A 27,345-nucleotide genomic window follows, 5' to 3' on the forward strand; every position below is an offset into this window, starting at 1 on the left:
GATGGATGGGGTTTCGGCCCCACAAGTCACCATTGATTCCATCTTCCCCACCCCAGCTGAGGTGCTACTTTTGCTGAGGGGTGTTTTTGCTTCTAAAGAACCAGCATGTCCAAGAAGAAGTATATTCCCTGTCAGAGTATCTTCTCCTGAAGGCTATTAGGTGACCGAGGAGCAATGCTTTCCACGTGTGTGTTTTCCTTGATGGTCTCCCAGACACAGAGAACGTTCCCGTCCCCACTGATCTCGGACATGGATGACATACGTCCAATTTGTCGATCTGGGGGCAGCTCATCCTTGTTCCTAACCACCCTTTCCACTATGGGAGGTTTAGTTCCTCCTGCTTCTTAGGGCTGAATGATACTGTCATTTGTCAGCTGGGTTTCTACTACTTTAAGCAGGTTATGTTAGAACTGAGCAGGTTGGACTACCTGTGTTTGCGCTCTTTTGTTATGCGTGTGTGTGTGTGAGAGAGAGAGAGAGAGGCTCCCCCATCCCCTTTGTTTTCCGTCTGCAGTGGTGGCCCTCCACTGGCACCTGCCCCCTTGGCGTATAGTGCCACCTTTTATAAACATCCAGGGCTCATCCTGGTTATGCTATGAAAGAATCATTAGATTAAGAGGTATGAACATTTGAATCTTCGCTCTTATCAGCCCCCTGAACATTTGAATCTTTGCTCTTATCAGCACCGTTCCCTCATGAACTGAGCCAGCCAGAGCTTCACAACTACCTATAGATAGCCCAGAGTTGACCAGAATGCCAGGGTTTTGATATAAGATTCAGCAAGTAAACCTTTTAGTTATCAGGAGAGGAAAAGGCTGCCATACTACCCAGAGCTCCAGCCCTCCGTGCTAGACACGGACGCCCACCAGTCCAGCTGTGTTGACCACAACTAGATCTCCGCCACCGTGACGTGTTTCCCCAGAACCTAGAGAAATCCATTGGTTCAAGTTGTATAGGACATTTGTCACACTGTCATCCAAACCCGTCTTAATAGCACCAATATCCCTTTGGGTTTCCTCCTTTGTGCATAGTCTTGGTGGGAGGCAGAAGTTTCCTCCCTTTTCGGAGGCTGAAGAAACCAACTCCTCCTCCTCCTCAACCCATCACCACAGCTAAGGGACCAGCTTCGCCAACCTGGTACTCCCAACTCTTGGACCTTGGAAATTTGAACACGGGAGGAAAGAATGTGGGCCAAGTTGAAGGCCATTCCTGGCGAGAACACAAGCAGCACCGTCTGATCAGACGCTTCCCCGCCTCAGATTCCCACTGCCGAGCTCTCGGCAGCCTCCCTCCGATCCTGTCTCCAAGCCCTTTCCACCCCTTTTCATCCTCCCAACAAATTCCCTTCTGCCCAGTTAGCCAGGATATTTCTCTTTCCTGCAACCTTCACTGGACATATGTGTCCTCCTGGTGTCTTTGGGATGGAGAAAAGTGACACTTGGGCCACCACTCATTTTCCTTTAACTTTCTACACAAAACTATATGAAAATTGTCAAGGTCCAAGCTCACACCTCACCAGGCAGCCACTACCAGTGGTGAGCACATACAGCTGCCATTTGTGATGCTCTTTTCAAACACTGGGCAAGTCCTTAAGGGCTCATGTCATAGACAGAGAAGGGGATGTGAATCTACACACTCAAATAGCACAATAAGCAAATCAGACGCAACATGCATTCTTTTCACCCAAGCTCAAAGTGTCTTTCAGTCTCTCCATCTGGATAAAAGGACCGTGATGTCTGCAGGTCTGGGCTGTCATGGGGACTAATTAGTATTGGTGAGCAAAGTGCTTTGATGTTAGAAGAAAGTGCTAGATAAGTGCTAAGCTTTTGGCCAAAAGACATAGAGAAACTCCGTGTTGGATGGGGGCCTTGGGATTTAGGAGTTTCTGGAATCCAGCCTCGTGCTGGTGTCAGAAAAAATGAGGTCACACCTCAGTCTGTAAATAGTCGTTCAAAGAAGAAACTGCTAGAATAAGGCTGGCTTGGGCCTAGCTAACTGTATTCTGTCCTTGCTGTGGCTGCTGAAAAACAGTTTGGGAACCTGTCTTTCCTGTTTTCAGCCCATTTTGCAATGTCCAGCACCTTAAAGCCTCTGTTCAAAAGACAGGCAGTTGCAGACTCTGCCATGGAAGCCAGTGCTGGGGCTTTCTCTCCACCACCCAGCCCTCATCTCCAGAAAGTAGTTTGCACTCTTGCTGGTGGGCAGCCCATTCCTCTTTACTGAGCATCACTGGGGGCCAGAGGCAGGTGGACGGCTGTGGACAACGTCCCCTAGCTGCAGGCATCAGTTCCTGGCCACCGGGCTGCGTATGTGTCTTGGGAAGGATTGGCCACGTTACATGATGCCTTATCCATCTCTGTACAACACTGGCTGGCTCATTATTAAACTGCGTATCAGTTTTTTAAGCAAAAAAAAGGAGAAAAGGAGATAAAAGGGGAAATTCCCTCAAGAGAAACCTGGAGGGCAGCTCTGTGCCGGGGCTTATGGTCAAGGTGGTTATTCCCAGGTAATTAGCCAAGGTTATTTCATCAGCAGAGTGACAAGGTGATTCGTGGACTGCTCAGTTGGCGCTGTGATGTTGAGGTAGGATTGGTAAAAGGCCAGGAAAGGCATGTAGAATGACGGCCATTCCCTCTGGGTTTCAGGGACTTGCAGGCTGGGAATGATGGAGAAGAGGTTGCTGTTTTACAAAACTTGAATGCTAGTCTTAAAAATCAGAGCCCAAGGCTGAAGAATCAGGGTCTCATGGAGGCAGCTGTAGGGCCTACGTGCTGTGTTAGTTCATGTCTTCCAAGCAGGGTGCCGGGTTTCCCCTGCTACCAAATGATGAATGCTCTAACTAGCCCGAAGGCAGTGTGGTTCAGTGGTAAGAGCACAGGTGCCGTGGCTTAGTGGTAGAGCAGAGGGCCAGCCTGGACCTGGGTTCAAATCTCAAGTCTAGGAGTTGCTTGGACAAGTAACTGTAAATCTCCATTTATTTAATCTACGAAATAGTGGCACTAATAGGACTCTACCTCAAAAGGATATTGTGGAGAACCCATGAGATAAAGTGGGCAAAGTATGTGGCCAGTGCCCGGCATACAGCAAGTGCCCAGTCTGGTGTTGGCCAAAACAACTGGTATCAGTGCCGAAAGCACTGTGGCGGCCATTCAGCAAACATTGATTAACAGACAATAACGCAGAACACACAAAACGAGTCGTACCAAACAAATCTCTGCCTTCAAAGAGTTTAGAATCTAGTGGGAAAAATCCCTGAATGAACAAACCACCACTGCAAAGTGAGACGAACACCTGAAAGGCCTTGTGCTCTGAACGCAAGGGCTGAAGGGACGTGGGGTGAGCAGTGGTGGGAGCTGGAGTGAAAGATGATGTAAGTCACGTCATCTGGCCCACCAGGGCCTGTGTGAGAGCCTCTGCTTGTGCTCAGCACACCACCGTGGTCAGGTGTAGGGGTGTGGCCCGCTTAGTTAAGCCCCCGATGTCAGCGAAAAGCGTGTTTATGGGTTGGAAGAGGGGAAGGCATGGTCATATTTAGTGGACCAGTTCGGAGCTGGTAGTTGTGTTGTTGTTTTTTTAAATAGGACCCTTAGCTGACTACTTTCTTTATTCCTTCTCTTCTGAAACAATTTCCACAACCAGAAAGACATCTAGCTTTGCAGATTCCCGGAGCCCAGGTCTCTACGCTGCATGGACATTATCCACCTCATCTGTGTCCTCCCAAGGCAGCATTTCAGAAGGTGACCCCCGACAGAGCCGTGCCTTCAAGTCCATCTTTGTGCCCACGGCCATTGTCAACCCCGTGAGGACCACGGCCAGCCTGGGGACATTCAGACAGGGCTCCCTTCGGAAAGGGCGGAGCAGCATGAAAAAGAGTAAGTGGTGGCAGAGAGGTACGTGCCTGGCGCTAAGTGATGGGGGGACCTGACCCCGGAGGGATGGAGTGCCTTCTGCAGAAACAGGGATCTTGGCTTGAAAACAAGGCTCTGTGAAGAGGGCTTTACGATCCACAAAGACTGAGTTGTTTTACGCGAGGAAGCCAGACCAACTCAAGGTCCCTGCCCTCTAGTCACTTCATACGTGCATGTTGATTGGGATGGTGGCAGCCCTGAGCGCCAACATGTGATGAGAACACAGCCTAGGCGGGTGCTGGCTCTTATTAAGATGCAACAACCAAAGCACTTGCTGGATCAGTGCTTCTCAAACTATGCTCCAGGGAACCCTTCAGGGTGCCAAAAGGGAAACATGGGAAGGATGAGGGTGAGGAGGGAAAGAAGGTTAAGTGGTCATTGCTATGAGCCTCTGAATTCCACTTTGTTAGTTAGCTAATACCTGCACGAAGTCTAAAAAACATTATATTGTACGAAAGCGAGTCTCCTTCATATTATTAACCCCCAGCCCCAAGTTCTCTTCCATGTACGTATGCGTATGTACCTTGTAATCATACTCACTGCACTGTTCTGTACCTTGCTTTTGTCTTTACCTGTGTAACCTTTACCTGCACACATGGCCATCATATATGACTTTCCCCTTAAAAGCCATGCTTTTATCTCCTAACACATTGAGCTTCTACATAAGACCTCCTTTTCAGGGGTTTTCATCTTAAAAGTGTTTGAAACCCATTGTTTCACAACACATCGAGGTTTTATGTTTGTATACCTCTCCAGGAGAACATAATGAGCCAAGCAAAGTGAATTTAAGTTATTCTATGTCCTCTGATATAAACTGGGCTCTGCTACCTTAAAAATATCATTAAATGTGAAAATGCAATATGACTCATCAGAGCAAAAGAATAACACGTGAGACAATATGCCACACAGGAAAATGTCCCAAGAAAATTAAATATCTCTCTCAGTGCTTTCATCTGATCACCTGCTTTACCTCAGTCTCACTCTTCTTGCCTCTCAGTTCTACCCAATCATCGTGCCTCCTTCACCCTCTAGTACCTTCCTCCATCTTTCCCCCTACCCACCCCCCCCACACACACACACACACAAAATAATTCATCCTATCACAAGAGCCTTGGGCAAGGCAAGTCTCTGACCTCTTCAGACTTCAGTTTTCTCGTTTGTAAAATGGAAATAAAAATAGGACCAACTTCATCAGGGTTATTGTATGGATTTAATAAAATAATCCATGTAGGACTGATGACACAGCACCTGGCACATCACGAGCTGTTGAGAAAATTAGCTATTGATATAGTATTATTTTGTCAGCATTATCATTGCTGCTGCAACTAAGCAGATCATATTTGCAACATCCAGTGTATGAACTCACTTAGGCTCCGTCTAGGCCACTTGCAAATGCCGGAAAGTACACCCGTTGGCAATTGCTCATGCATCCTTTCAGACACTCCCTCCCTACCTTTGTGTAGCTCATGATTATCTTGGAGCTTTGACTGCTTGCATTGTATGCACATATCATAGGAAAGCATTAGCTCTCTTAGAAATTAGGAACCAACAAAATACATAAATAACTCATACACCAATTTTGTACATGTTTCCGGGAGACGGAGGCCATGTCTGCCCAGTGCTGCTTTGACTTTCCCAGATCCCGGAGGCTGTTTCTCTCTCTCACCTTTTCCCAAGGTGAGGCTGGTCAAACTATCAATCTCCGCAAAGCGAAAAGAAGTGACAGCAGAATTGACTGTATGTGCCTCACAGGGCTGACAGTGGCAAAATAAATGTCTACATCGAAAGGTCAGACCTGTGTAAATGGTGACTGGCTTGCTTGCAGTCACCGACTGTGTTCAGTGAGCGTTCTGCTTTCCATGTTCACATCCAGCTTGACATGAGTCACAATGCAGAACATGGCCTTGGCTCGGATCCTCTGTGCTGGACACAAATGACTGATTCACACACATGTCCATAGAGCGTCACACACGACTAACATTTCTGATGAGATGTCACCTATGGCTCTCTAAATGCTGGGAGATCTTTATGGAGAAATGGCCGCGTGCTTCTCCCCCCTCCCCCCAGGGTGCAGTGAACTCCTGATTATTCCCCGGGTCACCTACAGGACCTAGGATGGGGACCTCCTGTCTCCAGAGAATTTGAGGGAAAAGGATGGCTTCCTTTTACTGAGTGGGGACCACTCCAATTAAGAAAAATAAAAAAGAATGAGTTCAGGGAAGAGACAAAACCAAGCTCCTATACTTTGCAAACCCATAGGAGGGTTTGCTATCCTTTATCCTCAAATAATATCTAAGAACATGGGCCATTTATTAGGATCCAGGCACGGTCCTAACATTTTGCACACATTGTAAAATGTAGTCCTCACACCAACCCTATGTGGTGCTGTTATGAGCTCCAGTTTGCAAATGAGGGGACTGAGGTGCAGGGAGGTGATGGGACGCACTTGTCCCCAGCTCCCTGGAAGGAGATCTGATTCCAGAGCCTGTGTCATGGGACTTTGCAAGCATCCTCCACACACAACCCTAACTCTAGAGTAACTTTTCCAAATGTCCTTCCACCTGGTGTCACATTTGCCTAGCGCACACACACACTTAATATCCCACTCACCCTTCCTCCCTGCAGCCCCCAACTAAAGGGGTCCCACCACTACATACCTAAAGCTTCTGTTACAATTTTCTTCAAGTAGCTGGTCAGAGTCCTCTCCTTTCATCTAATTCCCTCTCTCCCTCCCTCTCATCCCTCTCTGTTGACTCTCAATTTCTGTTCTCTCTTTCTGTCTCCTTTTTCTTTCCTCTTTGGTCTGCATTCCTCTATTTCTTTCTCATTGTGAAGCCATCTCTAGGTATGTGTTCTTCACTTTCCATCTTAAAGATCTAGAGGGAGAGAGTAGGAGAGAGAGAGAGAGTGTGTGTGTGTGTGTGTGTGTGTGTGTGTAAGAGAGGGAGAGAGAGAGAGAGAGAGAGGCAAATGGAAGTAATACACCTTCTGACACCACCCCCGCAACATTCAGCTAGCCACTTATTTGCTGCCAGCATCAGCAAACAGCACTAAAAAAAGAATAAGGTCACCTTTGAAAGACCCTGAGAGAATGTGAGCACAGTCATATTGGGAAAGCACTTAACTATTCTGGGATATCAGGACATGTTGCTCACCCAGCCCCAACCCAACCTGCTGTTGGCTGCCCCCGTTGCTGATATCTCTGTCATATAATTCCCCAGATGGATCACTGCAGAGACCTGTCCAGTCAGGGATCCCCACCATTGTGGTGGGCTCCCTCAAACGCAGCCCCACCATGGTCGTACGGCCTCAGCAGTTCCAATTCCAGCAGCCGCAGGGGATCCCCTCGACAGTGGTGACAGAGATGGGATCCAAGCCCATTCCTACTGGGGAGCCCGCCCTCACGTGCCTCAGCAGGGGCAGCGACAGCAGGATCCACTCGGCAGCCAGTTCCATCATCATGGAAGGCAAGGAAATCCCCATCAAGAGTGAGCCTCCACCCAAACCGCCAGCATCTGCCCCACCATCGATCCTGGTGAAGCCAGAAAACTCAAGAAATGGCAGCGAAAAGGTAGGAGTGAGGTGACCTTAGGGAGACATAACCCTTTAGACCCCTAACATGGCCTAGTGTCCCAGCTCCTGAGATTTTAGTTTTAATAGACAAGGAATCAAAATTACAGCCTCAAAAGAATCCTCACACCTTCACCAGATGTGTTACCAAGTCTCCTTTCATGCTTTCTGAATATTTCATACATATTTCTTTTGAGGCCCGGAGATGGCTTGGAAAAAACATTGCTTTGGCATCAGACAAACCTTAATTTGAATTCCAGCTCTGCTGTTTACTAGCTCTTGACTTTGAAGACTTTTTTTTTGCCTAATCTTTAAAATGGCGTGAGAATAGTAACAGCCTCATAGGCCTGGATTGGAGACTAAATGAGATAAGATATGTGTACATAGGGCTTGATCTATAATTGTTCATAGTATAGAAGAGGCAACAGAGACACGGAGAATTCAAGTGACTTATGAAGGTCACACTGAGTTATGACGACTCCAGCAACAAACTGCTATTGTGACCTCCGTGACAGAAGTCAGATCTGTTAACTTCTACGCTAGGGCTTTTCCCACTAGAAGACATGAGAGTTTTTGTAAAAGACTTATGTTCTCAATAATATCCTTGAAGCAGGAGGGATGGTGGGATGGAGGAGGTGACATTAAGAAATTAGGTGATCCTCACGTCTTTTAGTTTATTGAACATTACATCACCATCACCACCATCACCACCACCATCACCCATTCAATGGAAAGATGATATGGTTCCCTTCTCTTTGTTAATCACTTACTGCATACTAATGACGTGGCAGGCACTGTGCTGAGTACTTCAGATTGTTATCTCTCATTTAATTCAGACAACAACCCCCTGAAGTAGGTATTATTATTATTACCCTCATTTTAAAGTGAGGAAATGGAGGCTTAAGGAGTTAAAGTACGTTACCCAAAGGCACACAGTTGACACACATTAATATCTAGAGTAGAACCAGATCTAATACAAAAACGCACGCTCTTAATGCTAAGCAATAAGCTTGTAGAGAAAGGCATTTAGAAAAAAAAGTGTTAACTGAGATAAATGTTGGGATTTTTTTTCTGAATTATATTTTCAAATAATTCAAAATTTTCCAGGCCCCTGTTGCCTGTTACCCCAAGCCCTCAAACTGTAAGCATTTAATAAGTGCCCAGCCCTCTGCTAGATATGGTGAAGGTCAAAAGTAGGAAGAAACTGGGATTCTCAGTGGGGGATACTAAGGTCAAATTTCATAGAAAAAAAAGAAGAAATCATTCCTCAGCAGTACCACAAAACACTGTATTAAGCCCTAAGATAGGGCTTGACCAAAACAAATACCTATCAGTACCAGGCAGATATTAATATATAACAGACTGGAGAGGTGAAAGGAAAGAGGGGGCTTGTGCAAACAGGAGACAGTTCCTTCCATATAAATGGGGAACTGTTAATCAGTTCCAGTCAATTTTTGCCAATATGGGGAATAGGCCCAGGGTGCCAGATCGTTGATTTTTTTAAGAGATATATGAAATACTGATTTTCATATGCAATCTCCCAATTTTTATGTATTGGCAACTTAAACTCTCAAACATTTTACAGACTAAATTCAGCCAGCAGGTGTCCAGTTTGCAAACTCGGCTCTGAGGACTTATAAAGCCATTACAGAACTCTCTGATGGAGTCAGCAGGGGAGGCCTTAAGGAAGTGATACACCTTGAGATAGGCCTTAAGGTTAGGTAGAGAGGCGAGAGGGAAGGTAAACTTCTTATACTTCCTAGAATGGATCATATCCTGTTGCCTCAGGCCCTTTTCTCAGGTAGATGGTGGCCTACCCTTTTTCTTCTAGATAATTCCTAATCATTCTTCAGTTCTCAATTTAAATAGCTCTGCTTCTAGGAAGCCTAGCCCCATTCCAGCATCAGTTCAATACTCCGCTGCATTCTCTTAGCATCTTATTTCCCCCATCATGACGCTTGTTATAATTGTCTTTTTGTCAGGGCAGTTTTGTTCACTCTTGGATTCACAGCACCTGACAGAGGGCATGCTGCATTGTAGACACTCATAGTAGACACAGGTATTTCCTGAATGAACGTGGGAATGAGACCTTCAAGCAAGGACAAGTATAGAGAAACAGCATGGACCAAGTCCCAGGGGAAAATGGCATGCCTCCCACCTCACCAGTGTCTCTTTGCTTTCTTTCTCTTGCAGCAAGTCAAAACCGTGAGATTTCAGAATTACAGTCCTCCTCCCACCAAACACACCACCTTCCAACCCACCTCCGGAAAACCTGAACAGCCAGCCACCCCTAAAGGATCCCAGCCTGATGCAACCCCCTTGGGCCCAGAGATGACCATCCTATTCGCCCACCGAAGCGGCTGCCATTCCGGACAACAGACAGAACTCCGGAGGAAGTCAACTTTTGGCAAGAGCATGACCCCAGTGTCCACTGCCTCAGCCACACCGACCGTGTTTCCCAGCAAATGAATCTACAGGTGGCTTTTCCTAGACCCCAAAGAGGTGAATTGCATTTAAATACAGTCTGCCTCCACTGAGGGTGTCCTGCCATTCTTTGGGTACTCGAGCCTGGGTCCTTGTTCTGCCCATTTTACCTCCAGGAAAGGAAAGGTGGGAGCAGGGATTCCTGCACTGGGTGGGAAGATAGATTGGGTGGCTTCCAAAATATTGATCCGATGCAGCAAGGCCCACTACTCGGACCAAGGAGTGGGGGAACCATCCTGCCCACCCTGTTCCCCAGCCTGGAGTGTGGGGCCTCTTGTCCCCTGTGTTCTGTGCAGAATTTCTATGGCGCACTAAAATGGGCTTCACCCAGTGGTGTCACAGTGGTGGGAATGTTGGCATTGCTTCTTTGAACATCACCATGTTCTCAACAAGCATTAGAACAGCCGCTGTCATCTTCTGGGACCTGTACACTGGCTGCTGGTAGCCGCCGTATCTTTTTCCCTCCATAGAGTCATAATACTGGCAGTAGAGAGAGAATTTCTGGGAAGGGTGTGAGATGGATACTTTGAATGTGCCAAAATCCTCTAAAACCAAAGGGAGTCAGCTTCCCAAGTTTGCTCCAAACAAGGAGGTCAGAGAGAAAGCTGACCTAGTACCAAAAGATTATCATGCTTGAAGCTTTTCAACCCATTTTCCTACCATGTTAATCCTGCATAATAGATAGGAGGAAGCACGTAGCTATGGATAGGACGCTGTGTGGTGTTATGGACAATTCATCCTGGTTCTGTAGTCTGACTTCCCTAAGAGAACACGGAATGCTTAAAAATAACGTTGTAAGAGATTTGGGTTTAGATATATATTCTATGTGCATTGCAACATTCTTTACTTTCTCTGATGTCTTCTCCTCTGGGGCAGGCTAGCTATTGCACGGGATAAGGCAGCAATATCAGTGAGAAAAGGCCAGCCCACAGCTGGGGTGAGGGCACTTCCTAGAGGAAAGCCGCTCTCAAAGGGACTGGACAAAGAAGGCTGGAGAGGAAAAGGGGAGAAAGGAGGAGAAGAGGGAGGGTGAAGGAAACATGCAAGACAGACAGAGCAGGGAGGGCGAGAAAGAAAGAGGAATGAGGGGAGGAGAATATCGGGGAAGAAGATCAAAGAGGCTTGGAGAGTGGCCTTGACATTCCTGACAGGTGGGGAAAGAAGCACAGTCTGCAAAACTAGGTGACCCCACGAAGATGGGGCTGATGCAAACAGGACCAGCCAGGAAAAGCCGTGTAAACAAGGGTGAGAGGGCATCCCGGAGAGCCGAGGCAATGCTGTAAGACCACCCATTAATTCTCATTAAACTTAATTGTTGTGATTTAACATTTATTACATGTCATCAATGTGGGCACTTTAATGCATAAATGCCATTTGCTAAGGCTGGGTGCCATTTTAAAAAGGCACATCTAATTAGACCTTCTCCCTTCTTGAAGAATTCCCAGTTCTTTAAGATCCCGGGATTAAAAACATGTATCTTTTATATACCCACTCACACACTTGGCAAAGTGGATTGTCCACAGACTTTTCCAGACCTTAATAAGACAAAACAAAACCATAATCCTGCCAAGGAATACTGTATGTATGTCAGATCTTTGCAGCTGTTAGAGCTAACTTGGTAACACATTATATTGTTTCTGTGAGATATTGACCCGTGTCTACTCCACAAAATCAACATGCCCAACTCCATGCCTCATTGAACGGAATAATCCACGTAGAGAAATGGAGGAAAGTCACAAGGACAGGGAGTCATGGTGTAACCTGTCAAAATATGAGTACCTACGGCTCATCTTTACGCAATACAGCACCCTTGATAAGTTTAGCAGTGAGTTTGGCAATCTGCTCTACACCCAGAGTGGCAAGTAAATGACATGACCAGTCAACTCAGTAGCAATGGATCCAGTTAATTTTTAACTGTTGGGGCTGAGCAGCAGATCATTTGAGTGTAATAGAGACACAGCCCATGCCTTTCAAATGAAACAGAGCATTCTCCCCATTGTCCACCATCTCTATAGGGTTCCCTCTCCAAGAACTGTAAACAACTCCAAAGGCCGGCTGCCCCCACTCCATCCAGCCTCGTCACCCATTCCCAGCATCCAACCAAATCCCACCCCTGTGGAGCCTTGTGGGGAAAAGTTGAACTCACTAGCACCTCCAGCCATGCATTCCACCACCATGTTTCAGGTATTTCCTATGTGCCAGGATGATAGATACATCTTCTCCTGTAATTTCCACCAGAGCCTTACAAGGCAGGTGTAATTGTCCCCATTATAGAGTCGAGGAAACCGAGCCTTGAAGAATAACCACAGCTAGTAGCAGAACGAGGTTGGTAGCTGCCCATACCCCCACATTCAAGCTATCTCACCTCAAATCCCAACTTGGGGGTGGGGGGAGGTTATGCTGTGTGAACCAAGAGACTATCCTTGACTTCTGGACACCGACTGCAGACGGTGGGGAGATGGCATAGTGCAGTGCTTACAAATGCAGGCTCTGCCGCACACAGGCTGGATGCACGTCCTCATTTACCACTTGTTAATGGGTTTCCCCAAAAATAATACTGGGTCTTATATTAAGTTTTGCCTCTAAAAACGCAGTAGGGCTTATGTTCGGGGGATGTCCTCCTGAAAAATCATGCTAGGGCTTATTATCCGGTGAGGTCTTATTTTCGGGGAAACGCAATAGTGACATTGGGCAAGTTACTTAACCTCTCTGCACCTTGTTTTCTTAAATAGGACAGACAGTAGTGCCAGCCTCATTAGGGTACTGTGAGGATTAACTGAGATAATATTATAAGGGGATTTAAATCGTGCTGGCACATAGTGAACACTTAACAAATGTCAAGCTTAAATGTTTTTAAAGAATTAGGCCTTGAAATTCCAATGAGAAAGTCTGGACTATGGGCCTGTCCAGGGCTGTGATGCTAAAAGGAGACCAAGATAGTGTAGTTGTAGAGGTCAGAGCACAGCCTCAGCTGAGTCCTGAAGGACAAGTGTGAGTCAGACAAAGGGGTGGGAGAAAGGGTGTCCCGAGCAGGGGAAGAAGCATTGGCAGTTGGGTGTAAATAGAGCAATCCAGCCGAGTTCTCTTATACTTGGAAAAATCCACTCCTTTGTGGAACGTTCCAGGGATCTCAGGTAGAAGCCTAGTCCCTCAGGTCCGAAGCCAAATATTTCATCCTGTGAGAGCTCCATCCCTTCAGCTAAGTAAGACTCAGAGTCCCTGGGAAGGGTGCCCCTGTGCCTGCAATCAGCTCCAGGCACCTCAGCTAGGAAAGCTGCTGAGGGAAGTGCTGGGCTGGGGGCGTGTAGGGGGAACATCTGAGAGATGAGAGGCACTACCAGCTGTGGACAGACTCTGAGGGCCATGCTTGAGGAAATGGTCCCCACAAGCAGCATCAAGACCCTCACTTAGGGCTTGTCTCCTTCCCTCCGCATGTGGGACCAGCTACACCTCTACTACCCTTCACCGTCCCAGAGACAGGGCTTTTGGAGCCGGAAGAGTTTAAAACCATGCCCTACCTGTGACTCGGTGAGATGCAGGACACGGTATGTGTCTCGCTGACTTTCATCTTCTCTTGACCATTCAGAAGGGCTGTCCACACCAGGCCTGCAGTCCTGAGTGGCAGCCGTCCAGGGGCGCCTGGGTCAGGGTCAAAGCGGCTTGAGTTAAATGGACGTGCGCTCTTCAATTTGCCACGGCCCCACCAGCCTGCTTCGCTCAGTCACATGAGCTGCTCCTGAATTGGGCATGTTTCCCTAGAGACCGTGTGCGGAACTTCATGTCTCAAAGTCATAATCCTCTTGAAAGTAAGAACTGGACCCTTAGAGATCAGCTGTTCTGGGGCACTCAGGTCTCACAAGAGTAGGGTCCTCACCTGGGTCCTAGAGCGTGTCGCTTGGTAATTTTGAAATGGGAACTGAACATCTGTGTTTTCAACAAGCTCCCCAAGTGATTCTGATACACATAAAGTGTGAGAATTGAATCTGCCTTCCTCGTGTTTTATAGCAGAGTTGACGGCATTCGGCAGGAGTATTGAATGCCATACTGGCTGTTAATATATTGAAATAGGCCTGTCCTGATAGGTATATAATGGATGCTCTGAGCTCCCCAAGGCCTCTCCCTACTCCTGCACCCTGGCCCTTTCTCCAGGTCCCTCCCCATCACTCTACCATCCAACAGCCAAGGGGCTAAGACCAGGTGCAGCTGAGACTTCCTGCAATAAAGCCCTTCTTCATTCTGATTGGCTATTGCCTATGCCATGCTGGTTGTTAAATACCTTGACTTTTACCCTATTGGACAGAATAAGGCTCAGAGAGGTCACTCAGTAGCTGAGAGCACTGCTGTCAAGCCCAGCAATCTTCCTAACCCCCACCCTGGCCACTCTCTAGCCCTTGACCATCACCTTCACCCGGCCCTTGGCTTAGGAAAGGAACTGCCTTGGAGGGTGGGCAGGTCTCTGCTCATCAGTCTGCCTTTTTCAGCTAATACTTTCACAGGCATAAGCAATGTCCTTCAGCTTCCTAGCTCCTCTGGCATCAGTTTGGCAGGTATAGGAGTCATTTGTTTCAATAAGATGAACAGGCATCCATCCTCATCCTCTCACCCTGCTCTGTCCACACAGGCCAGCCCCAGCCCCAGCCCCACAGTCTCCGGCCTCCCTTCCCGGAGAGCAGCTGTGGTGACAGAATAGCAAAAGTCCTACTAAGTCTCGTCAGCTGGGAGCAAGTGCTTAGCAAGCTGGGCTATCCTGGGGCCGGCAGCTGCTGCCACTGTTGCTTCTCTTGTTTAGGTCTTGAGAGTAAAGACCCCAGTTCTCCCTTTGGCTAGGAGAAGGGAGTGTTAGCAGTTCTAGCTACCTCTCATGTGACCGTGAAAGATAGCCTCTTGGGGAATGTGTTCACCAGGCAGGACCAAACCAGAGGAGTTAATTCCAAAGATCCTTGCGGCAGGTTCACACGTTGGTGTCATTGAGAATGAATCTTGCAAGGACGTTTTGCTTGAAATAGAGCAAGGTTAAATCACCAAGCCATCTGTTTGCCAGGCCGTAGCGTTGTGTCTGAAAGCAGAGCAGAAACAAAATGTTCCCAGGAAGCCTTTCCGCCTACTGACCTACACGTTAACATAGGATGGGGTGTCAAAGAGGACAGCAGAGATGCGTCAAAGATGACAGTGGTGAGGGGTGTAGAGAAGCATTGCAGATTCCCCCCTTTATCCATCCACTCGGTCCACAACTGTTATCCTTCACCCACACTGGGCCAGTCTCTGTGAGAGGCAATGGGGACACGATGGTTAATAGCATAGGTAAGATACATATGGCCCTGACAGGGTGTTGCTTCTGACTAAGTATTTCTGGATTTGGGTCTCCCTTTCTGTCTTTCTCTCTTTTTAAATTAAATTAAATATCATATATATACATATACATATATATTATATATACATAATATATACATATTATATGTATAATATGTATAATATGAATATGTATATATTCATGAAACAACCATATACCTACCACCTAACTTTTCAAACATGATAATAATCCATACCATTGAAGCCTGCCGTGTGCTTCTCCGTCTCATCCTCTCTTTCCCTGCCCCCACTCCCTCCCAGCCACTATCCTGAACTCCATGCTTATGGTTCCCGTGTACATTTCCCACACATGTACCATATGGGGTCTTCAGTGCAGCTCACAGAGGTGGACAGAGTACAGGAAACACTAGTCAAAGCACATATTGCCACCTGAGGCCTTAGATACCCGGCCTGAATATCGGAACTCCCCTCCGGCTTCCGTCACTGGGATTCATTGCTGGGAGTTGAGATTTTGATGCACCCCCATGTCTGATTTTGAGACGTTCTAGTTTAGAAGGACTTTTTACAAGAGTTTTTCCAAATACAGCTATTTGGGGAGATCTTGTTGCTCCTGAATAGGGAAAATATGGGTTTGGCTGTGTGCGAATTGTTTGAGTATAGGGCTTTCCAGCCAGCTGCCCTCTGGGCCTTGCCTGGTACCTCTGGATAGCTGACTGCAGAAACCAGAAGCAGCAACTCAGAATCTGAAACTTAAACACATCTTGCTGCTGCTACTGCTGCTGCTGACATGTTCTCATAAGAACCTTATGGAATATGCAAGGAAAAGCTAGTTTTGTCCCCAGACTAAAGATCAAAAGACTGAGACTCAGAATGTTTCAGTGCGTTGCTTAAGGTCACATAACTAGTTTGAGATGGGAGGGAGACTATAAAAGAAAAAAAGAAAAAGGAAAAAGAACCTCTGACCCTTCATCCAGCAATAATTGCTACCATTCACTGAGCATCTACTATGTGCCAAGAATTTTGCATGCATTATGCCATCACATCCTACCCAACCCTATGAGGGAAGGTACTGCTATTATCCCATTGTAGAGATTAGACTTAAGGCTCACAGGTGAAATGACCTGTCCAAGGCAACAAGGACGAAAACCCACAGCTCTAAGCCCAAACCTTAATCTTAACTCACCACATCCCTCTTCCTCAATGACAACTCTAAACACATAACATGGTTGAAGTTGGAGAGGATGGACAAAAGGGCATGTACTGCTGAGATCAGGGGAATGAGGATGGAGATGGGAGTGGGGGGATGATTTAACTCAGAGGGCCAAGCCCTCCCAGAGAAAAACTACAAGTGTCTTGTCATCCAAGAAGCAGGGGTGAATGAAGGCAACAGAGGGTTCTATACAGAGAAATCCAAACAGCAAATCTACCACTGCTGCAAGGGTGGCCAGAATAGCCAAGCCAATTGAAAAAGAGCCGGAGCTTACAATGTTCTGGATCATTGACGTCAAAACACAGTGATCATTTTACATTCCCTAGATCTCTCCCTCTTCATGAGTTTATTTCTGGTTTTGCCTGTCCTCACTCTAAATGATACAGAGCAGAAGGGGGATATGATTTCCAAAATGACCCCCACTTTCATCTTCTCTGTGGGAACAAGAGGGCTCAAGAGCTGACATTTTCCAGCATTCCATGCTGGTATTTATCCAAAGTTCAAAGGCAATTGCTTTGGGAGGTAAATACATACCCACAGATGCAAGCTAATTATGCAAATAGGGTCACTGCTGGATGGACCAGAGCTGCAGCCTGGTAAGGACTAAAAGGATGCCAGCCAAGACCCGGGGAAAATGGCAAAAGGCATTTGCAAAGGCCATTTTGGGTATCCTCAGTTACTGCCGTTAGAGTAAGTGCTAGCATGACCGACTGGCTTGATGAAGGCCATTTGCACTGTCAGAGTTTGACCGCTGTAGAGTTTGATGTGTCCTGGAGGCCAGAGCCATCCTGATGTCCTTCCCATGAAAACAAGGACTCCCTGGACCATCCAAGAGGATGGTGAGAGCTATTTTCATTCAGGAGACCCTCACAAATAAGCAAAAGCAACCTTGAATCAAAATGTAAAGAGGCAGCGAAAATGCCTAGAGACCAGAGAAATTCAAATAAATATCACCTTCAAAGGGCTGTGCCCAGATTCCTACCCCACTCCCACTTCCTTGGGGAGATGTTTTACATCTCGGTCAAGGAGAGAGCTGGAGAGCTGCATTGCATGAAGAGGGCATGTCAGTCACAGCTCGAGAGCGATAGCACCAGTTGCCATGACAGGGGACAGGGCAATGAGAAGGGGCAATACTGTTTGGAAGAGAAGGCTAATTTTAGATACCAAAACCACATTTCCAAAAATTCCATTTACACATTCTGTTTACGAGCTGGATTCTTTTTTAAGCTTAAGTTGTTTTTAGATGTTGGCAAATTTGAGAGCTTAGGCCTCCATCATGGAGACCTCCAACAAAGGACTAGATTTTAAAGTATCAGTCAACAAGGATTGGGGGGTAGTACCCTAGTTGGATTCCCAATCTACTAGAACTTTACAAGATATGGAGAAGCAATATAATATCATAGCTAGCGTGGTGCATTTTGGAACCAAATCATCTGAGTTTTATGTCCCAGTTTTGTCACTTACTAGTTATATTTCCTTTGGCAAATGACTAAAGAAATTTGGAAAAGTTACAACACCCCTATACCTGTTTTCTCATCTGCAAACCGGGGGTCAGAATGTCCACCTTCTAGGGTTCTCAGCAGGATTAAATGAGATCACGTATGTACAGCTCTCCTTGTGGTTTTGGGTACATGATAAATGGTAACTATTACCAATAAATGGATATGGAGGTACCATTCAGAAACAGAGAGCAATAAAGAGCTAGGCTCTGTAGTACAGGTGGAAATGAGAGAGGGGAGCAATGAGGGAGAGTTTCCATTGTCCGGAGAGCTTCCTGGAGGGGAAACAGGTTCTGGAAGCTGGTATCATGGGGGTTATGTGGAGAGGAAGGCACCTGAGTTCTGTCATCACACGCCCCTGAGTTCAAGTCCTGACCTCACCAGTTCTTGGCTGTCCAACCTTGGACCCCGTTAACTAGCATCTCTGAGAATTTCTTTCCTTACGTGAAGAGTGGAAACAATAATCGGCACTTCTTAGGGGTGTTGGGAAGATTAAGGGAGACAGACAGGCCCAATGCTGTGTGCAGAAGGGACCCTAGAAGTGGTAGCTGTTGGAGGAGTTTGCAGGCATGACTAAGGCTTGAAAGCAGGTGAGCATGAGAAATGCTAAGTGTAAGAACAGAGTCTTCTTAGCTGCCATTCATTAGATGTGTACTAAGTGCCAGGTATGGAGCTAACCGTGTGGAGGGGCAGTTACAGGGTGGTGGAGAGCATATTGAGTCGGGTGATTGGATTCAAATCCAGGCTCGCCTTTCCGCCCTGTGTCACCATGGGTTAGCCATTCCACCTCCCCAACCTTTAGTTCCCTTGCTTCTAAAATGCAGGTACTAACTGTGCTTTCCTGGAGTGCTGTTGTGGGGATTAAATGGGATAATGTGCATAAAGTTAGGAGCACAGTGCCCAGCACATAGGAAATGCTCTGAATGTTAGTTATCATTATTATTTACACGCATTTTCTCCTTTAATCCTCACAACCTGTGAGTTAAGTGTTATTGTCCCCTATGGATAGATCAAACAGCTGAGGCTCAGAGGATCAATCACTTGTCTCAGGTCACAGTGGGGCCAGCTCTGAAATCTCAGCTTCTTTGCTCTCTTCACCTTTCAGATAAGCTGGCAAATGGTACTGGGATTGAGGCAGTATGACGATTATTTTTAAATACATCTTACGCCATAACCCTCATCGTCTTTTATTTTCTGGTTGACCTTACCACCTCACCTCCTCGTCTGGTGAAGATTTAAGGTTCAGGGTTGACTGTGACCCTGCACACAGCCTGAGAGCACGTTGGTGCTGCCCCCCTGGGGACCTGCAGCTTCGCAAGGTTGACAGGGTTTATGAAATGTCCATTCTGATTTGCAAATAGATCTGACACAGACAGGCTTCCAGCTGGCTGGAGATTTCAATAACAACCCCTCCTCCTTGGTGCCAATTAACAGAAATTCAATGTCCCTGGCACACTTTGTAATTCAGAAAATGCATGTGCTGATGAGTCAAACCCCTGCTGGACATGTCATTATGACCAAGGGGCTCCGGGCCAATGTCCTAGCTCTCACTCCATCTCCATTTAAAGTCACAGAATGTTTGCTTCCTGGGTAGAAATCAATGTCACCTCATTCATTTTCATTACACACATATTGATTGAGCATCTACTGTGTGCCAGGTTTTGGAGTTCAGCAGTGAGCAATGCACTAAGGTCCCTGCCTTCGTGAAAGGGAGTGAATGGTAAACCATTAAACATGCAGAATTATTTCTACGTGACAGAGGTTATGAAGGAAACAGAGTGAAGGGAAGAGAATGGCCGAGGGGTGTGGGCTGTATTAGGTAGGGTGGCCAGGAAAGGTTTCTCCAAGGAGGTAACCTCTGCACTGAGATTTGAAGACTAAGAAGGAACCAGACATACAGTGTTGCAAAATGGACGGAACAAGCTCAACACGTCAAGGAAATTCATTCATTCATCAAACATTTTTCATACAATAAGTATGTGTTGAATGAATAAGGGGAGAATAGATGAATCCTTCATAGGAAGGATGAACTTATGGGAGATGCCACAAGCAGAGAGGCAAGTTACTTCCCTTTTCTCAGCCCCATCCCCCATCTCTAAAACAAGGGACACGCCTCAGGCACTAGCTGTGCAGGGCTGTAGGCTCACCTTCCAAAGGGACTGGCCCTCACGGCTCTTGCAAACAACAACTACACAGCCAGCAAAAAGCAATCTGTCATTTTTTAAGCAGTCAGAATGGTTGTTTGGAATTGGATAGACAAAGACATGAAATATCATACCCTTTGTTATCATTAGGACGTATTTATTGAATTTCCATGCCCACTTACTCATTCCGAAAATATTTATTATTAGTTGAGAGTCTCTCTCCCCGTCCCTCTCTCCCTCCCTCCCTCCGTCCTCCTCCTCTTTCTTCTCCCCTCCCTGCCCCCCCCCACCTTTCTCTAGCACAGCAGTTAAGAGCCCAGACTATAGACTTGGACCACCTGAGTTGTATTTCAAGTGTGACTCACTGTGTGACTTGGGGCAAGCCACTTCACCTCTTTTCTCATCTATATAATGGGAATAATAATAGAGGCCATCTCACAGCAACTATATAAGAACTGAGCGCTTATTAGCCTCATTTTATAGTTTAGGATGTATGATTTTAAGAACTCAGCTCATAAAACTGAGACTTAGGTTTTCAAGACAAACGCAACTCTAGTAATGAGTGTAACCATAAGCCAGTGTAATAATCCACCTGTAGAGTTTCCCATTCTTCGAGATAATCAAGAAGCAGGGTCACAATACAGAGCCTTCAAGAGGTCTCTTAGTGTCTAATAATACTTTTGAGCCAACAGTTAGAGACTCTGCTGTGTGCCACACACTGTTCTATGTGCTTTACTTATGTTGACTGATTTACAAAGCTCCCCGTAACCATAAAAAGTAAAGACTGTTACTATCCCCATTTCAAGATAAGGAAACTAAGACCTAGAGAGATTAAATAATTTCCACAGGGTTGCACAGCCAGGAATTGGAGCTTGGGAATAAACCCAGGCAATGTATCTGCGTTGCTAACCGCTTGCCACCTCGTTTAAGATGGGATGCAAAGCTTTCCTGCAGACATCAGGGTTTTCTGCTTCAGGTAGACTTGTCTTCCAAGCACTCAGTAAACAAAGAATTATTACCCGCCTAATCCTAAAACTGCTGGCCCATAAACAGCATTGATAAGGACGGCTGCCCAGCCCTGCACAATGCCAGCCACAGGTAAATTCACACCACCTACCACTGATGGGATTTCTGTGTGCCTATGAAAATGTCAGTCGATCTTAGAGTTGGAGTTCTTTCTACATCATTTAGCACAACCTGGAAGGTCTGATTAATGTGGCGGCCAACTTTCCCTCAGCGGTTACTTCCTTATTACTTCCCAGCCCCTGTGCCCGCTGCCAGTAATGGTACATCACAATAAATGTAGTTAAAAGAACAAGCGCACCACCACTACTCCCTGGGGGTCCAGTGCAGTCATCTCAAATCACCTTGCCTTCGATCTCGGAGGGACATGCTCCCAGCCCCTGACACCAGGCCTGATATGCAGATCGAAGCGGACGTCTCTGGGCCCCTTGTGCCGTCAACAGGCTGACCCATCTCCACCGGCACATACCCAGCATTAGTGCTGGCACCAACTTAGGCACAAAGAAAGGAAGGAGAGGAGAGGGGAGGGGAAGAGAGGAGAGGAGAGGAGAGGAGAGGAGAGGAGAGGAGAGGAGAGGAGAGGAGAGGAGAGGAGAGGAGAGGAGAGGAGAGGAGCTGTGTCTACCACAGCTGCCTTCCCTTTTAAGGGCTAAAAGTCTCAAATAGCACGAGGAAACTCCTGCCCATGTCTGAGGCTGTCCAGTGCAGACAGCCTAGCTCCAAATCCTGTGTACCTTACTGACGTGGGGGGACGCAGGAGGCATCCTGGTAATCCCAGCCTTGGTGTGCATGCCTGCTTCTCCCGCTGAATATAAAGCAGCCACCTGGCGCCTTGCTTACTGTTGGCCTCGGTGGAGCGCGTCAGCAAATGAGGAAGGATTGCATGGCATTCGCAAGCTCTGAGAGCTCAGAGAAGCTCAGTTTTGAGCCCAGTTGTGGCTGCCTGCTTGAACACTCGGGCTCCTTCAGTACACCCTGTCTCTGGAGCCACAGATCACAGGTCTACCTCTGGAGAGTGGGTGTTCCAGGAAGGCTCCCCAAGTTGGTGTTTCCCATAAACTTTGCTGGCAAGATCTGACTGTCCCACATCACCCCGTCAAGGAACAGGCTATGATCATCAATAAAGTTGCCCCATAGGAAAAATGGCCTGTTACATCAGCATGAGTCCTTGGTGAGAAAAGAAATCAGGCTTCAGGTGAGAGAAATTGGGCAGAAAATGGAAAACTCCCTTTCCTACTCATTTTCTGTTTTACCGGGTTTTCATGGGAACTTACCTGTGGACAAACTCTGAGGCTGGGTCTTTTAGAAGGCAAGTCTTTCTAAATGTTATTGGACCAATTTCTCATGATCCTTTCAGCTCTCTCCTGCCACCCCCACCCACCCCCACCCCTCTGCCCGCCTTCAGCGTGGTCATTTGGGACTCAATTTTCACTCAGAAGGGCCAAGAGCTGAACACTGACAGCAAAGTCACAGATAGCAGCCGACTCCTGTGATGTCCATTCAAACCACCTGCCCTCACCTGGACGAGGGGCGGCCTGAGGCATTGGCCACATGTGAGCACTCAGCCTCAGGAAGCGGAAAGGGGCCAAGCGCTGGGCAGGGAGGGGTGGGCATCGATTGCATCTGTGGGGATGATAGGAACGCAGGTAGAGTTTGGTAATCAAAATAGAATATTTGAGGCCTTGGAGAAATCCTGAGGGCTCGTGGATTTTAACTTTTTATTTTTGAAATAATTTCAGACTTACCAAAATGTTGCCGAACTAGTACAAAGAATTCCTTATACACCTCAGAGCTAGGTTCCCTAGATATTAACATTTTACTGTGTTTTGATTCTCTCTCTCCCTCGTATATACCTATATAAGAATTCTAAAGAACCATAGTCTTCCCAGGATGCATTCACACATGAGAGTCTAAAATCTTTTTCACCTTCACAGACCCTGCCTTGGTAATCTTCCCAGGAGGAGCTAGCAACAACTGGGACGCTGATGAAAACAAGGGATCTGATTGGATGGAAACTGCTCAATGGAGAGTTTGTGGACCACGTGATATTCCTTGGACATCAGGGATGGTACAGGAATACCAATAGGCTGGCCTCCAAGTCAGAAGGGTAATAGGAGAAAGAACAAATCTGTCTTCACCCACAGTATCAATGGGTGGTGTGCCAGGACGGAGAAAAGCAAATGCGTCATGTGCTGTTACAGGTTACACCAGACTCCCATCCCTCCTGTTACTCTGTTCTGTTGTCAAAGCCAGATTTGATCATGCCAATTTGTCACACCTTGGCACCTAACTGACAGATGAAAAGACTGGACATCAAGTGCCTTTCAGCTCTGCGACTGGCCTGTCTCTCCAGCTCAGATTTAGAGCAGGAGAGAGCATAGGGTGTTCAAGCCAGAGAGGCCAGTGCTTCCTCACAATGTCCCCATCCTTCATCCTCGTCCCCGACTCCCGAGGGAGCACCCTGCATCCCTCTGCCACATCCTCCTTCTTTTCCATTCCAGTTCCATCTGTCTTTCCCCCCCCGACACCTTCTGATCCACGGGGTTTCTATTAGAACGTCCCGATCTAGGAAATAAGGGCTTGTACATAAAGAATCTCAGATAAGAGAAATCCATGACGTTATAAGAGAGATGCCACAGAGTGCAATGCCTTACAGAGAGGCTATTTCCAGTCTAAAGATCGAAAATCAGGTATCACCGTGCATTCTTTTTTTGTTCAGAAATAAGTCGTCTTCAAGGCGAAGTCATTAGAAGATAGTCTACTCCTGGTTTTAAAAAAATTCTAATTTAAAATACAGATGTTTAAATTATCTGTGCTAACCAGAGAGAGGCGTTCTACAGATAAATGCAATTCACAAACACCCTGAGGCTCTTCAAGCCATACATTTTCACCTTCTTCCTTATCTTAAGACGTCCATAAGAATCTCATTTTTAAAAACACATGCCGCCCTGATTACCAGGGACAAGAATGCAGCCTCCTGTGGACGTGCCGGGTGTTTTAACATTTGGGATCCTCCTTTTGTCCTGACACATCCTCAGTCTTTCACCCAGGCCTGCTTGTAAGCAGGAGCAGACATCAGCCGAACCATGAGCAGAGTCAGGATTGTATCTTGTAGTTACAGAAACGTTTTCTTCTACGTGAAGTTGTCCCATGCAGGACTCAAACTGGCGGTGCCCATCTTCATGGGGTGAATAACTTGGATTTCTTCACCACACCCTTCTCTCGGTGAACCTTAGGGGAAGGTGATAATAAGCAACGAAAAAACCTCCGAGTACTGGCTCTGTCCGCCAAATGGTGAGTGAGAAAGCAGGAGGGATGATGAGACCACAGAAAGGCTAGTTCACGGGTGACATCTTCTCACACGTGGTCAGTGACAGTGCTGCCAACTGTCAGTCATCCCTTTTGTCTGAACTACTAGGACTAAGTGTTGCTTCCATTTCCTCTGGGATGGATTCGGACTGGGTTGGCTCCTCTTTAGCCTCAGCAGCAATGAATCTAGAGATGCCGCCTTCAGATTCTGGAATCTACTCGTTACTACCATGGGGCCTTACGGCCCACCTATGAATAGGTTTCCATGACTTCATCTTCCAGGGTAATGTCATAGACTGCCTGAGTTGGAAGGAATGTTACGTTTATACGTGATGTAGGGAAAGGTTAAGTGTAGGCAAGCTGCCCACACAAACGCAAATTGTATAAACTGGGGAGTGGGGTGGGGGGAGACACAACACAGCATTTAATCCCCAGAAACCATTCGGCCACATTGGTAATTACAGCCTTGTCTGCAAGGCCCTCTCGCTCAGATTTTCTTCTCACCTTGCTTCCCCCTCTCACATGTAGAGCAACAGGAAACCACCACTCCTAATTTTTCACTTGCTGGCTTTTAAGTCTCTGGGAACTTTCCCGGGCTTATAGTAGAGGGTTTTATGGAGAGTTCGCTTTTCCTTTGAACCTGCTTACCCAGTCAACCAGATATTTTCTTAAAACACAAAATGAAGGATCTGATTTGCTCTGAGCCAAACCCAGAAGCTTAAGGGAAGCTCCCCCATTTCCTAAAGTTTTCATCTCTGGATTTTCAGTTCCAGGATCTAGATTCCAAATTGTCACGGGTCAACAGGTGGTGGGGAGGGGGAAGGATGAGTTAGAATGATTAGAATGAGGTCAGCCCAGAAATTTTCCCTAGAATTGTTTGCTAAGCATGAAGTTTGAGTTTCATCTTCTGGGATTGTTCCTTCTTATGATTATATGTTGGTCGGGGGAAGAGGGTGTTGTTTAGGGGGGGAAAGAGGAAAGAGAAAATGAAAGGGGAGAAAAATTCCCTTTTCCATGGAAATATATGCAGGAAAGCTATAGACTCTTGTGTCTCTGCTTGTTTTTTTAAGTGCAGTGTTTTTAACAGACCAAAAGAGAATCTTTATGAGCTAATATGTATGTGAATAATGTTTATAAAAAGGGTATAATGTTAGTTGTTATGGATTATTGTATAAATAAACCTTAGATGTATAAAACATGTAAACATATAAAAATTATTTTATAGGTCAGTGGACACTTAAGGACCTCCAAACTTTTCACGTATTTGTTCCAAAAAATAGAGTACCAGGGCTGGCAGCTTCTTTCCTTAGTATATTCCACTGTAAAGCCAAGAGGTTTGGTGGATTTTGGTTTGCTTTCTGGTTTTGTAATTTACCATTTATATGGATTACTTTGCAATGTCTATTGCATGTGGTTGGTGTTGTTTACCCACATGGGGTCATCAGAGATCAATTCTACACTTTGCATCTTGGAAAACCGAAAGGAACTTTCTAGTGAGAAGAAAAACACACAGAACTTACCTTCAACTGTTGGGTTAACTCTGAGTTGTGCCACCAACAGCTTGTTTTAAATCTGAGCAAATGGAGGGAGTTTAATATCAGAGTTGTTGGATAACTTTTCTCCTAGGAAGGAGTCACATGTTTCTGTTAAGTCCTTTCTCTCTTGGACTTGACATGTTCTAGAAGAAACCAGAAGTTATGGCCCTAAACCACCTGGCTTCAGGACCACTCTCCACCTTGGTTTTCAAAGAACTATCCACATATCAATTCTCCATTTTATGTTCTGTGATTTGGTGGTAGACTCAATGCTTTTAGAGCCCCGCGTTTTACTTGTTTGGGTTTGTGGCTTTTACGAAATATTAAGCTTGCTCCTTAACACCCAGGCTGATCAGAAGAAGGAAAAGGAAAAAAGGGGGGCCCCCTTGCTGGAGAGATCCACTCACACCTTTTACATCAGCTGAGAAAAGTGGGCCAGAAACCAGTGCATGAGATACCATCTGCTCTCCACACAGGGAGGGTTTAGTCGTGTGAAAGTGGAGAGATTACCCAAGTCTCCTTTGCCAAAAATGCATATTGTTCCCAGCTGTAAGCTTGTGAAGCCCGATATGTGTTTTAGCATGAAACAATAAAACAGCTTTATTTTCACTTAATGGAGTTGTCCCTGAGGCCTGGTTTTTTCAGTAGCTGACTTGGAGAGGGGAGTACTTCATCACAGATTAAACATCAACATGAGTATTTAACTTTCCCAAAGGGCTTCGGTTCCTGGCAGCTGCTCCAGACGTCCAAAAGGAAGGGCTGGGAGGAGAAGAATCACTTGCTTGTCAGACAGGAATTGCTTCATTTCAGTGGGGATGGCTGGGGGCAGGGGCGAGTGACACTTCTCTCAGTGCTCATCAGGCTGAGTTCATCTCCATGGAGCAAATGCCAGTTTGTACAACCTTGAGGGCCCAAGAAGGCTCTTGGCCAGAGGGCTTCCCTGCTTGCTGCCTGTCGCTCACCAGCTGTGTGGCCTTGGGCAAGTTACTTAACCTCTCTGTGGCTCAGGTTCCTTTTCTGGAAAGTGGAGATATAATAGCACCTACCTGAGAAATGTTAAGGATTAAATGTCTTAAAGCAGGTAGACGACTTTGAGCAGCGTCTGGCACACACAGGTACTCAATAAAATTAGTGTTTTACCACCTTCACAATGTTTGCCATGTCCACCAACCATCTGTGTTGTTATTTACTTACTATTCTTATTTTAATTGTCTCCATTTTAATCTAAAAGTCAATTGAAAACTTCATATCTCAACTGTAAATGGAAAACCAGCACAACATGCTATGAATATAAGGTAGCCGCAGACGCGTACTAATAGGTCGCGTGTACTGAGTCCTTTCTGCTGGCCAGGT

At 46.4% G+C, this 27,345-nt stretch overlaps 1 protein-coding gene and 1 long non-coding RNA gene across 2 annotated transcripts in view; one reads left to right on the plus strand and one right to left on the minus strand.

The window, feature by feature from the left end:
* LOC141567287 (uncharacterized) overlaps positions 1–22,429 on the minus strand; it is a 49,604-nt gene extending 27,175 nt beyond the window's left edge. Inside the window, exons 1-2 of the long non-coding RNA XR_012489813.1 lie at positions 21,493–22,429; positions 13,481–15,224 (exon numbers count right to left, since the gene is read on the minus strand). This is a non-coding gene — a long non-coding RNA (uncharacterized LOC141567287). The remainder of the gene's footprint in view (positions 1–13,480; positions 15,225–21,492) is intronic.
* Positions 1–26,606, plus strand: part of SH3RF2 (SH3 domain containing ring finger 2) — a 112,944-nt gene extending 86,338 nt beyond the window's left edge. The window contains exons 8-11 of the mRNA XM_019739097.2: positions 3,640–3,872; positions 7,130–7,479; positions 9,672–9,980; positions 23,083–26,606. Of these exons, the coding sequence (XP_019594656.2) occupies positions 3,640–3,872; positions 7,130–7,479; positions 9,672–9,947 (859 nt within the window). The 3' untranslated portion in view covers positions 9,948–9,980; positions 23,083–26,606. The remainder of the gene's footprint in view (positions 1–3,639; positions 3,873–7,129; positions 7,480–9,671; positions 9,981–23,082) is intronic.
* Positions 26,607–27,345: the final 739 nt, after the last annotated feature.

The sequence above is a fragment of the Rhinolophus sinicus genome, linkage group LG10, assembly GCF_036562045.2.
Source record: "Rhinolophus sinicus isolate RSC01 linkage group LG10, ASM3656204v1, whole genome shotgun sequence".
Taxonomy (NCBI): domain Eukaryota; kingdom Metazoa; phylum Chordata; class Mammalia; order Chiroptera; family Rhinolophidae; genus Rhinolophus; species Rhinolophus sinicus.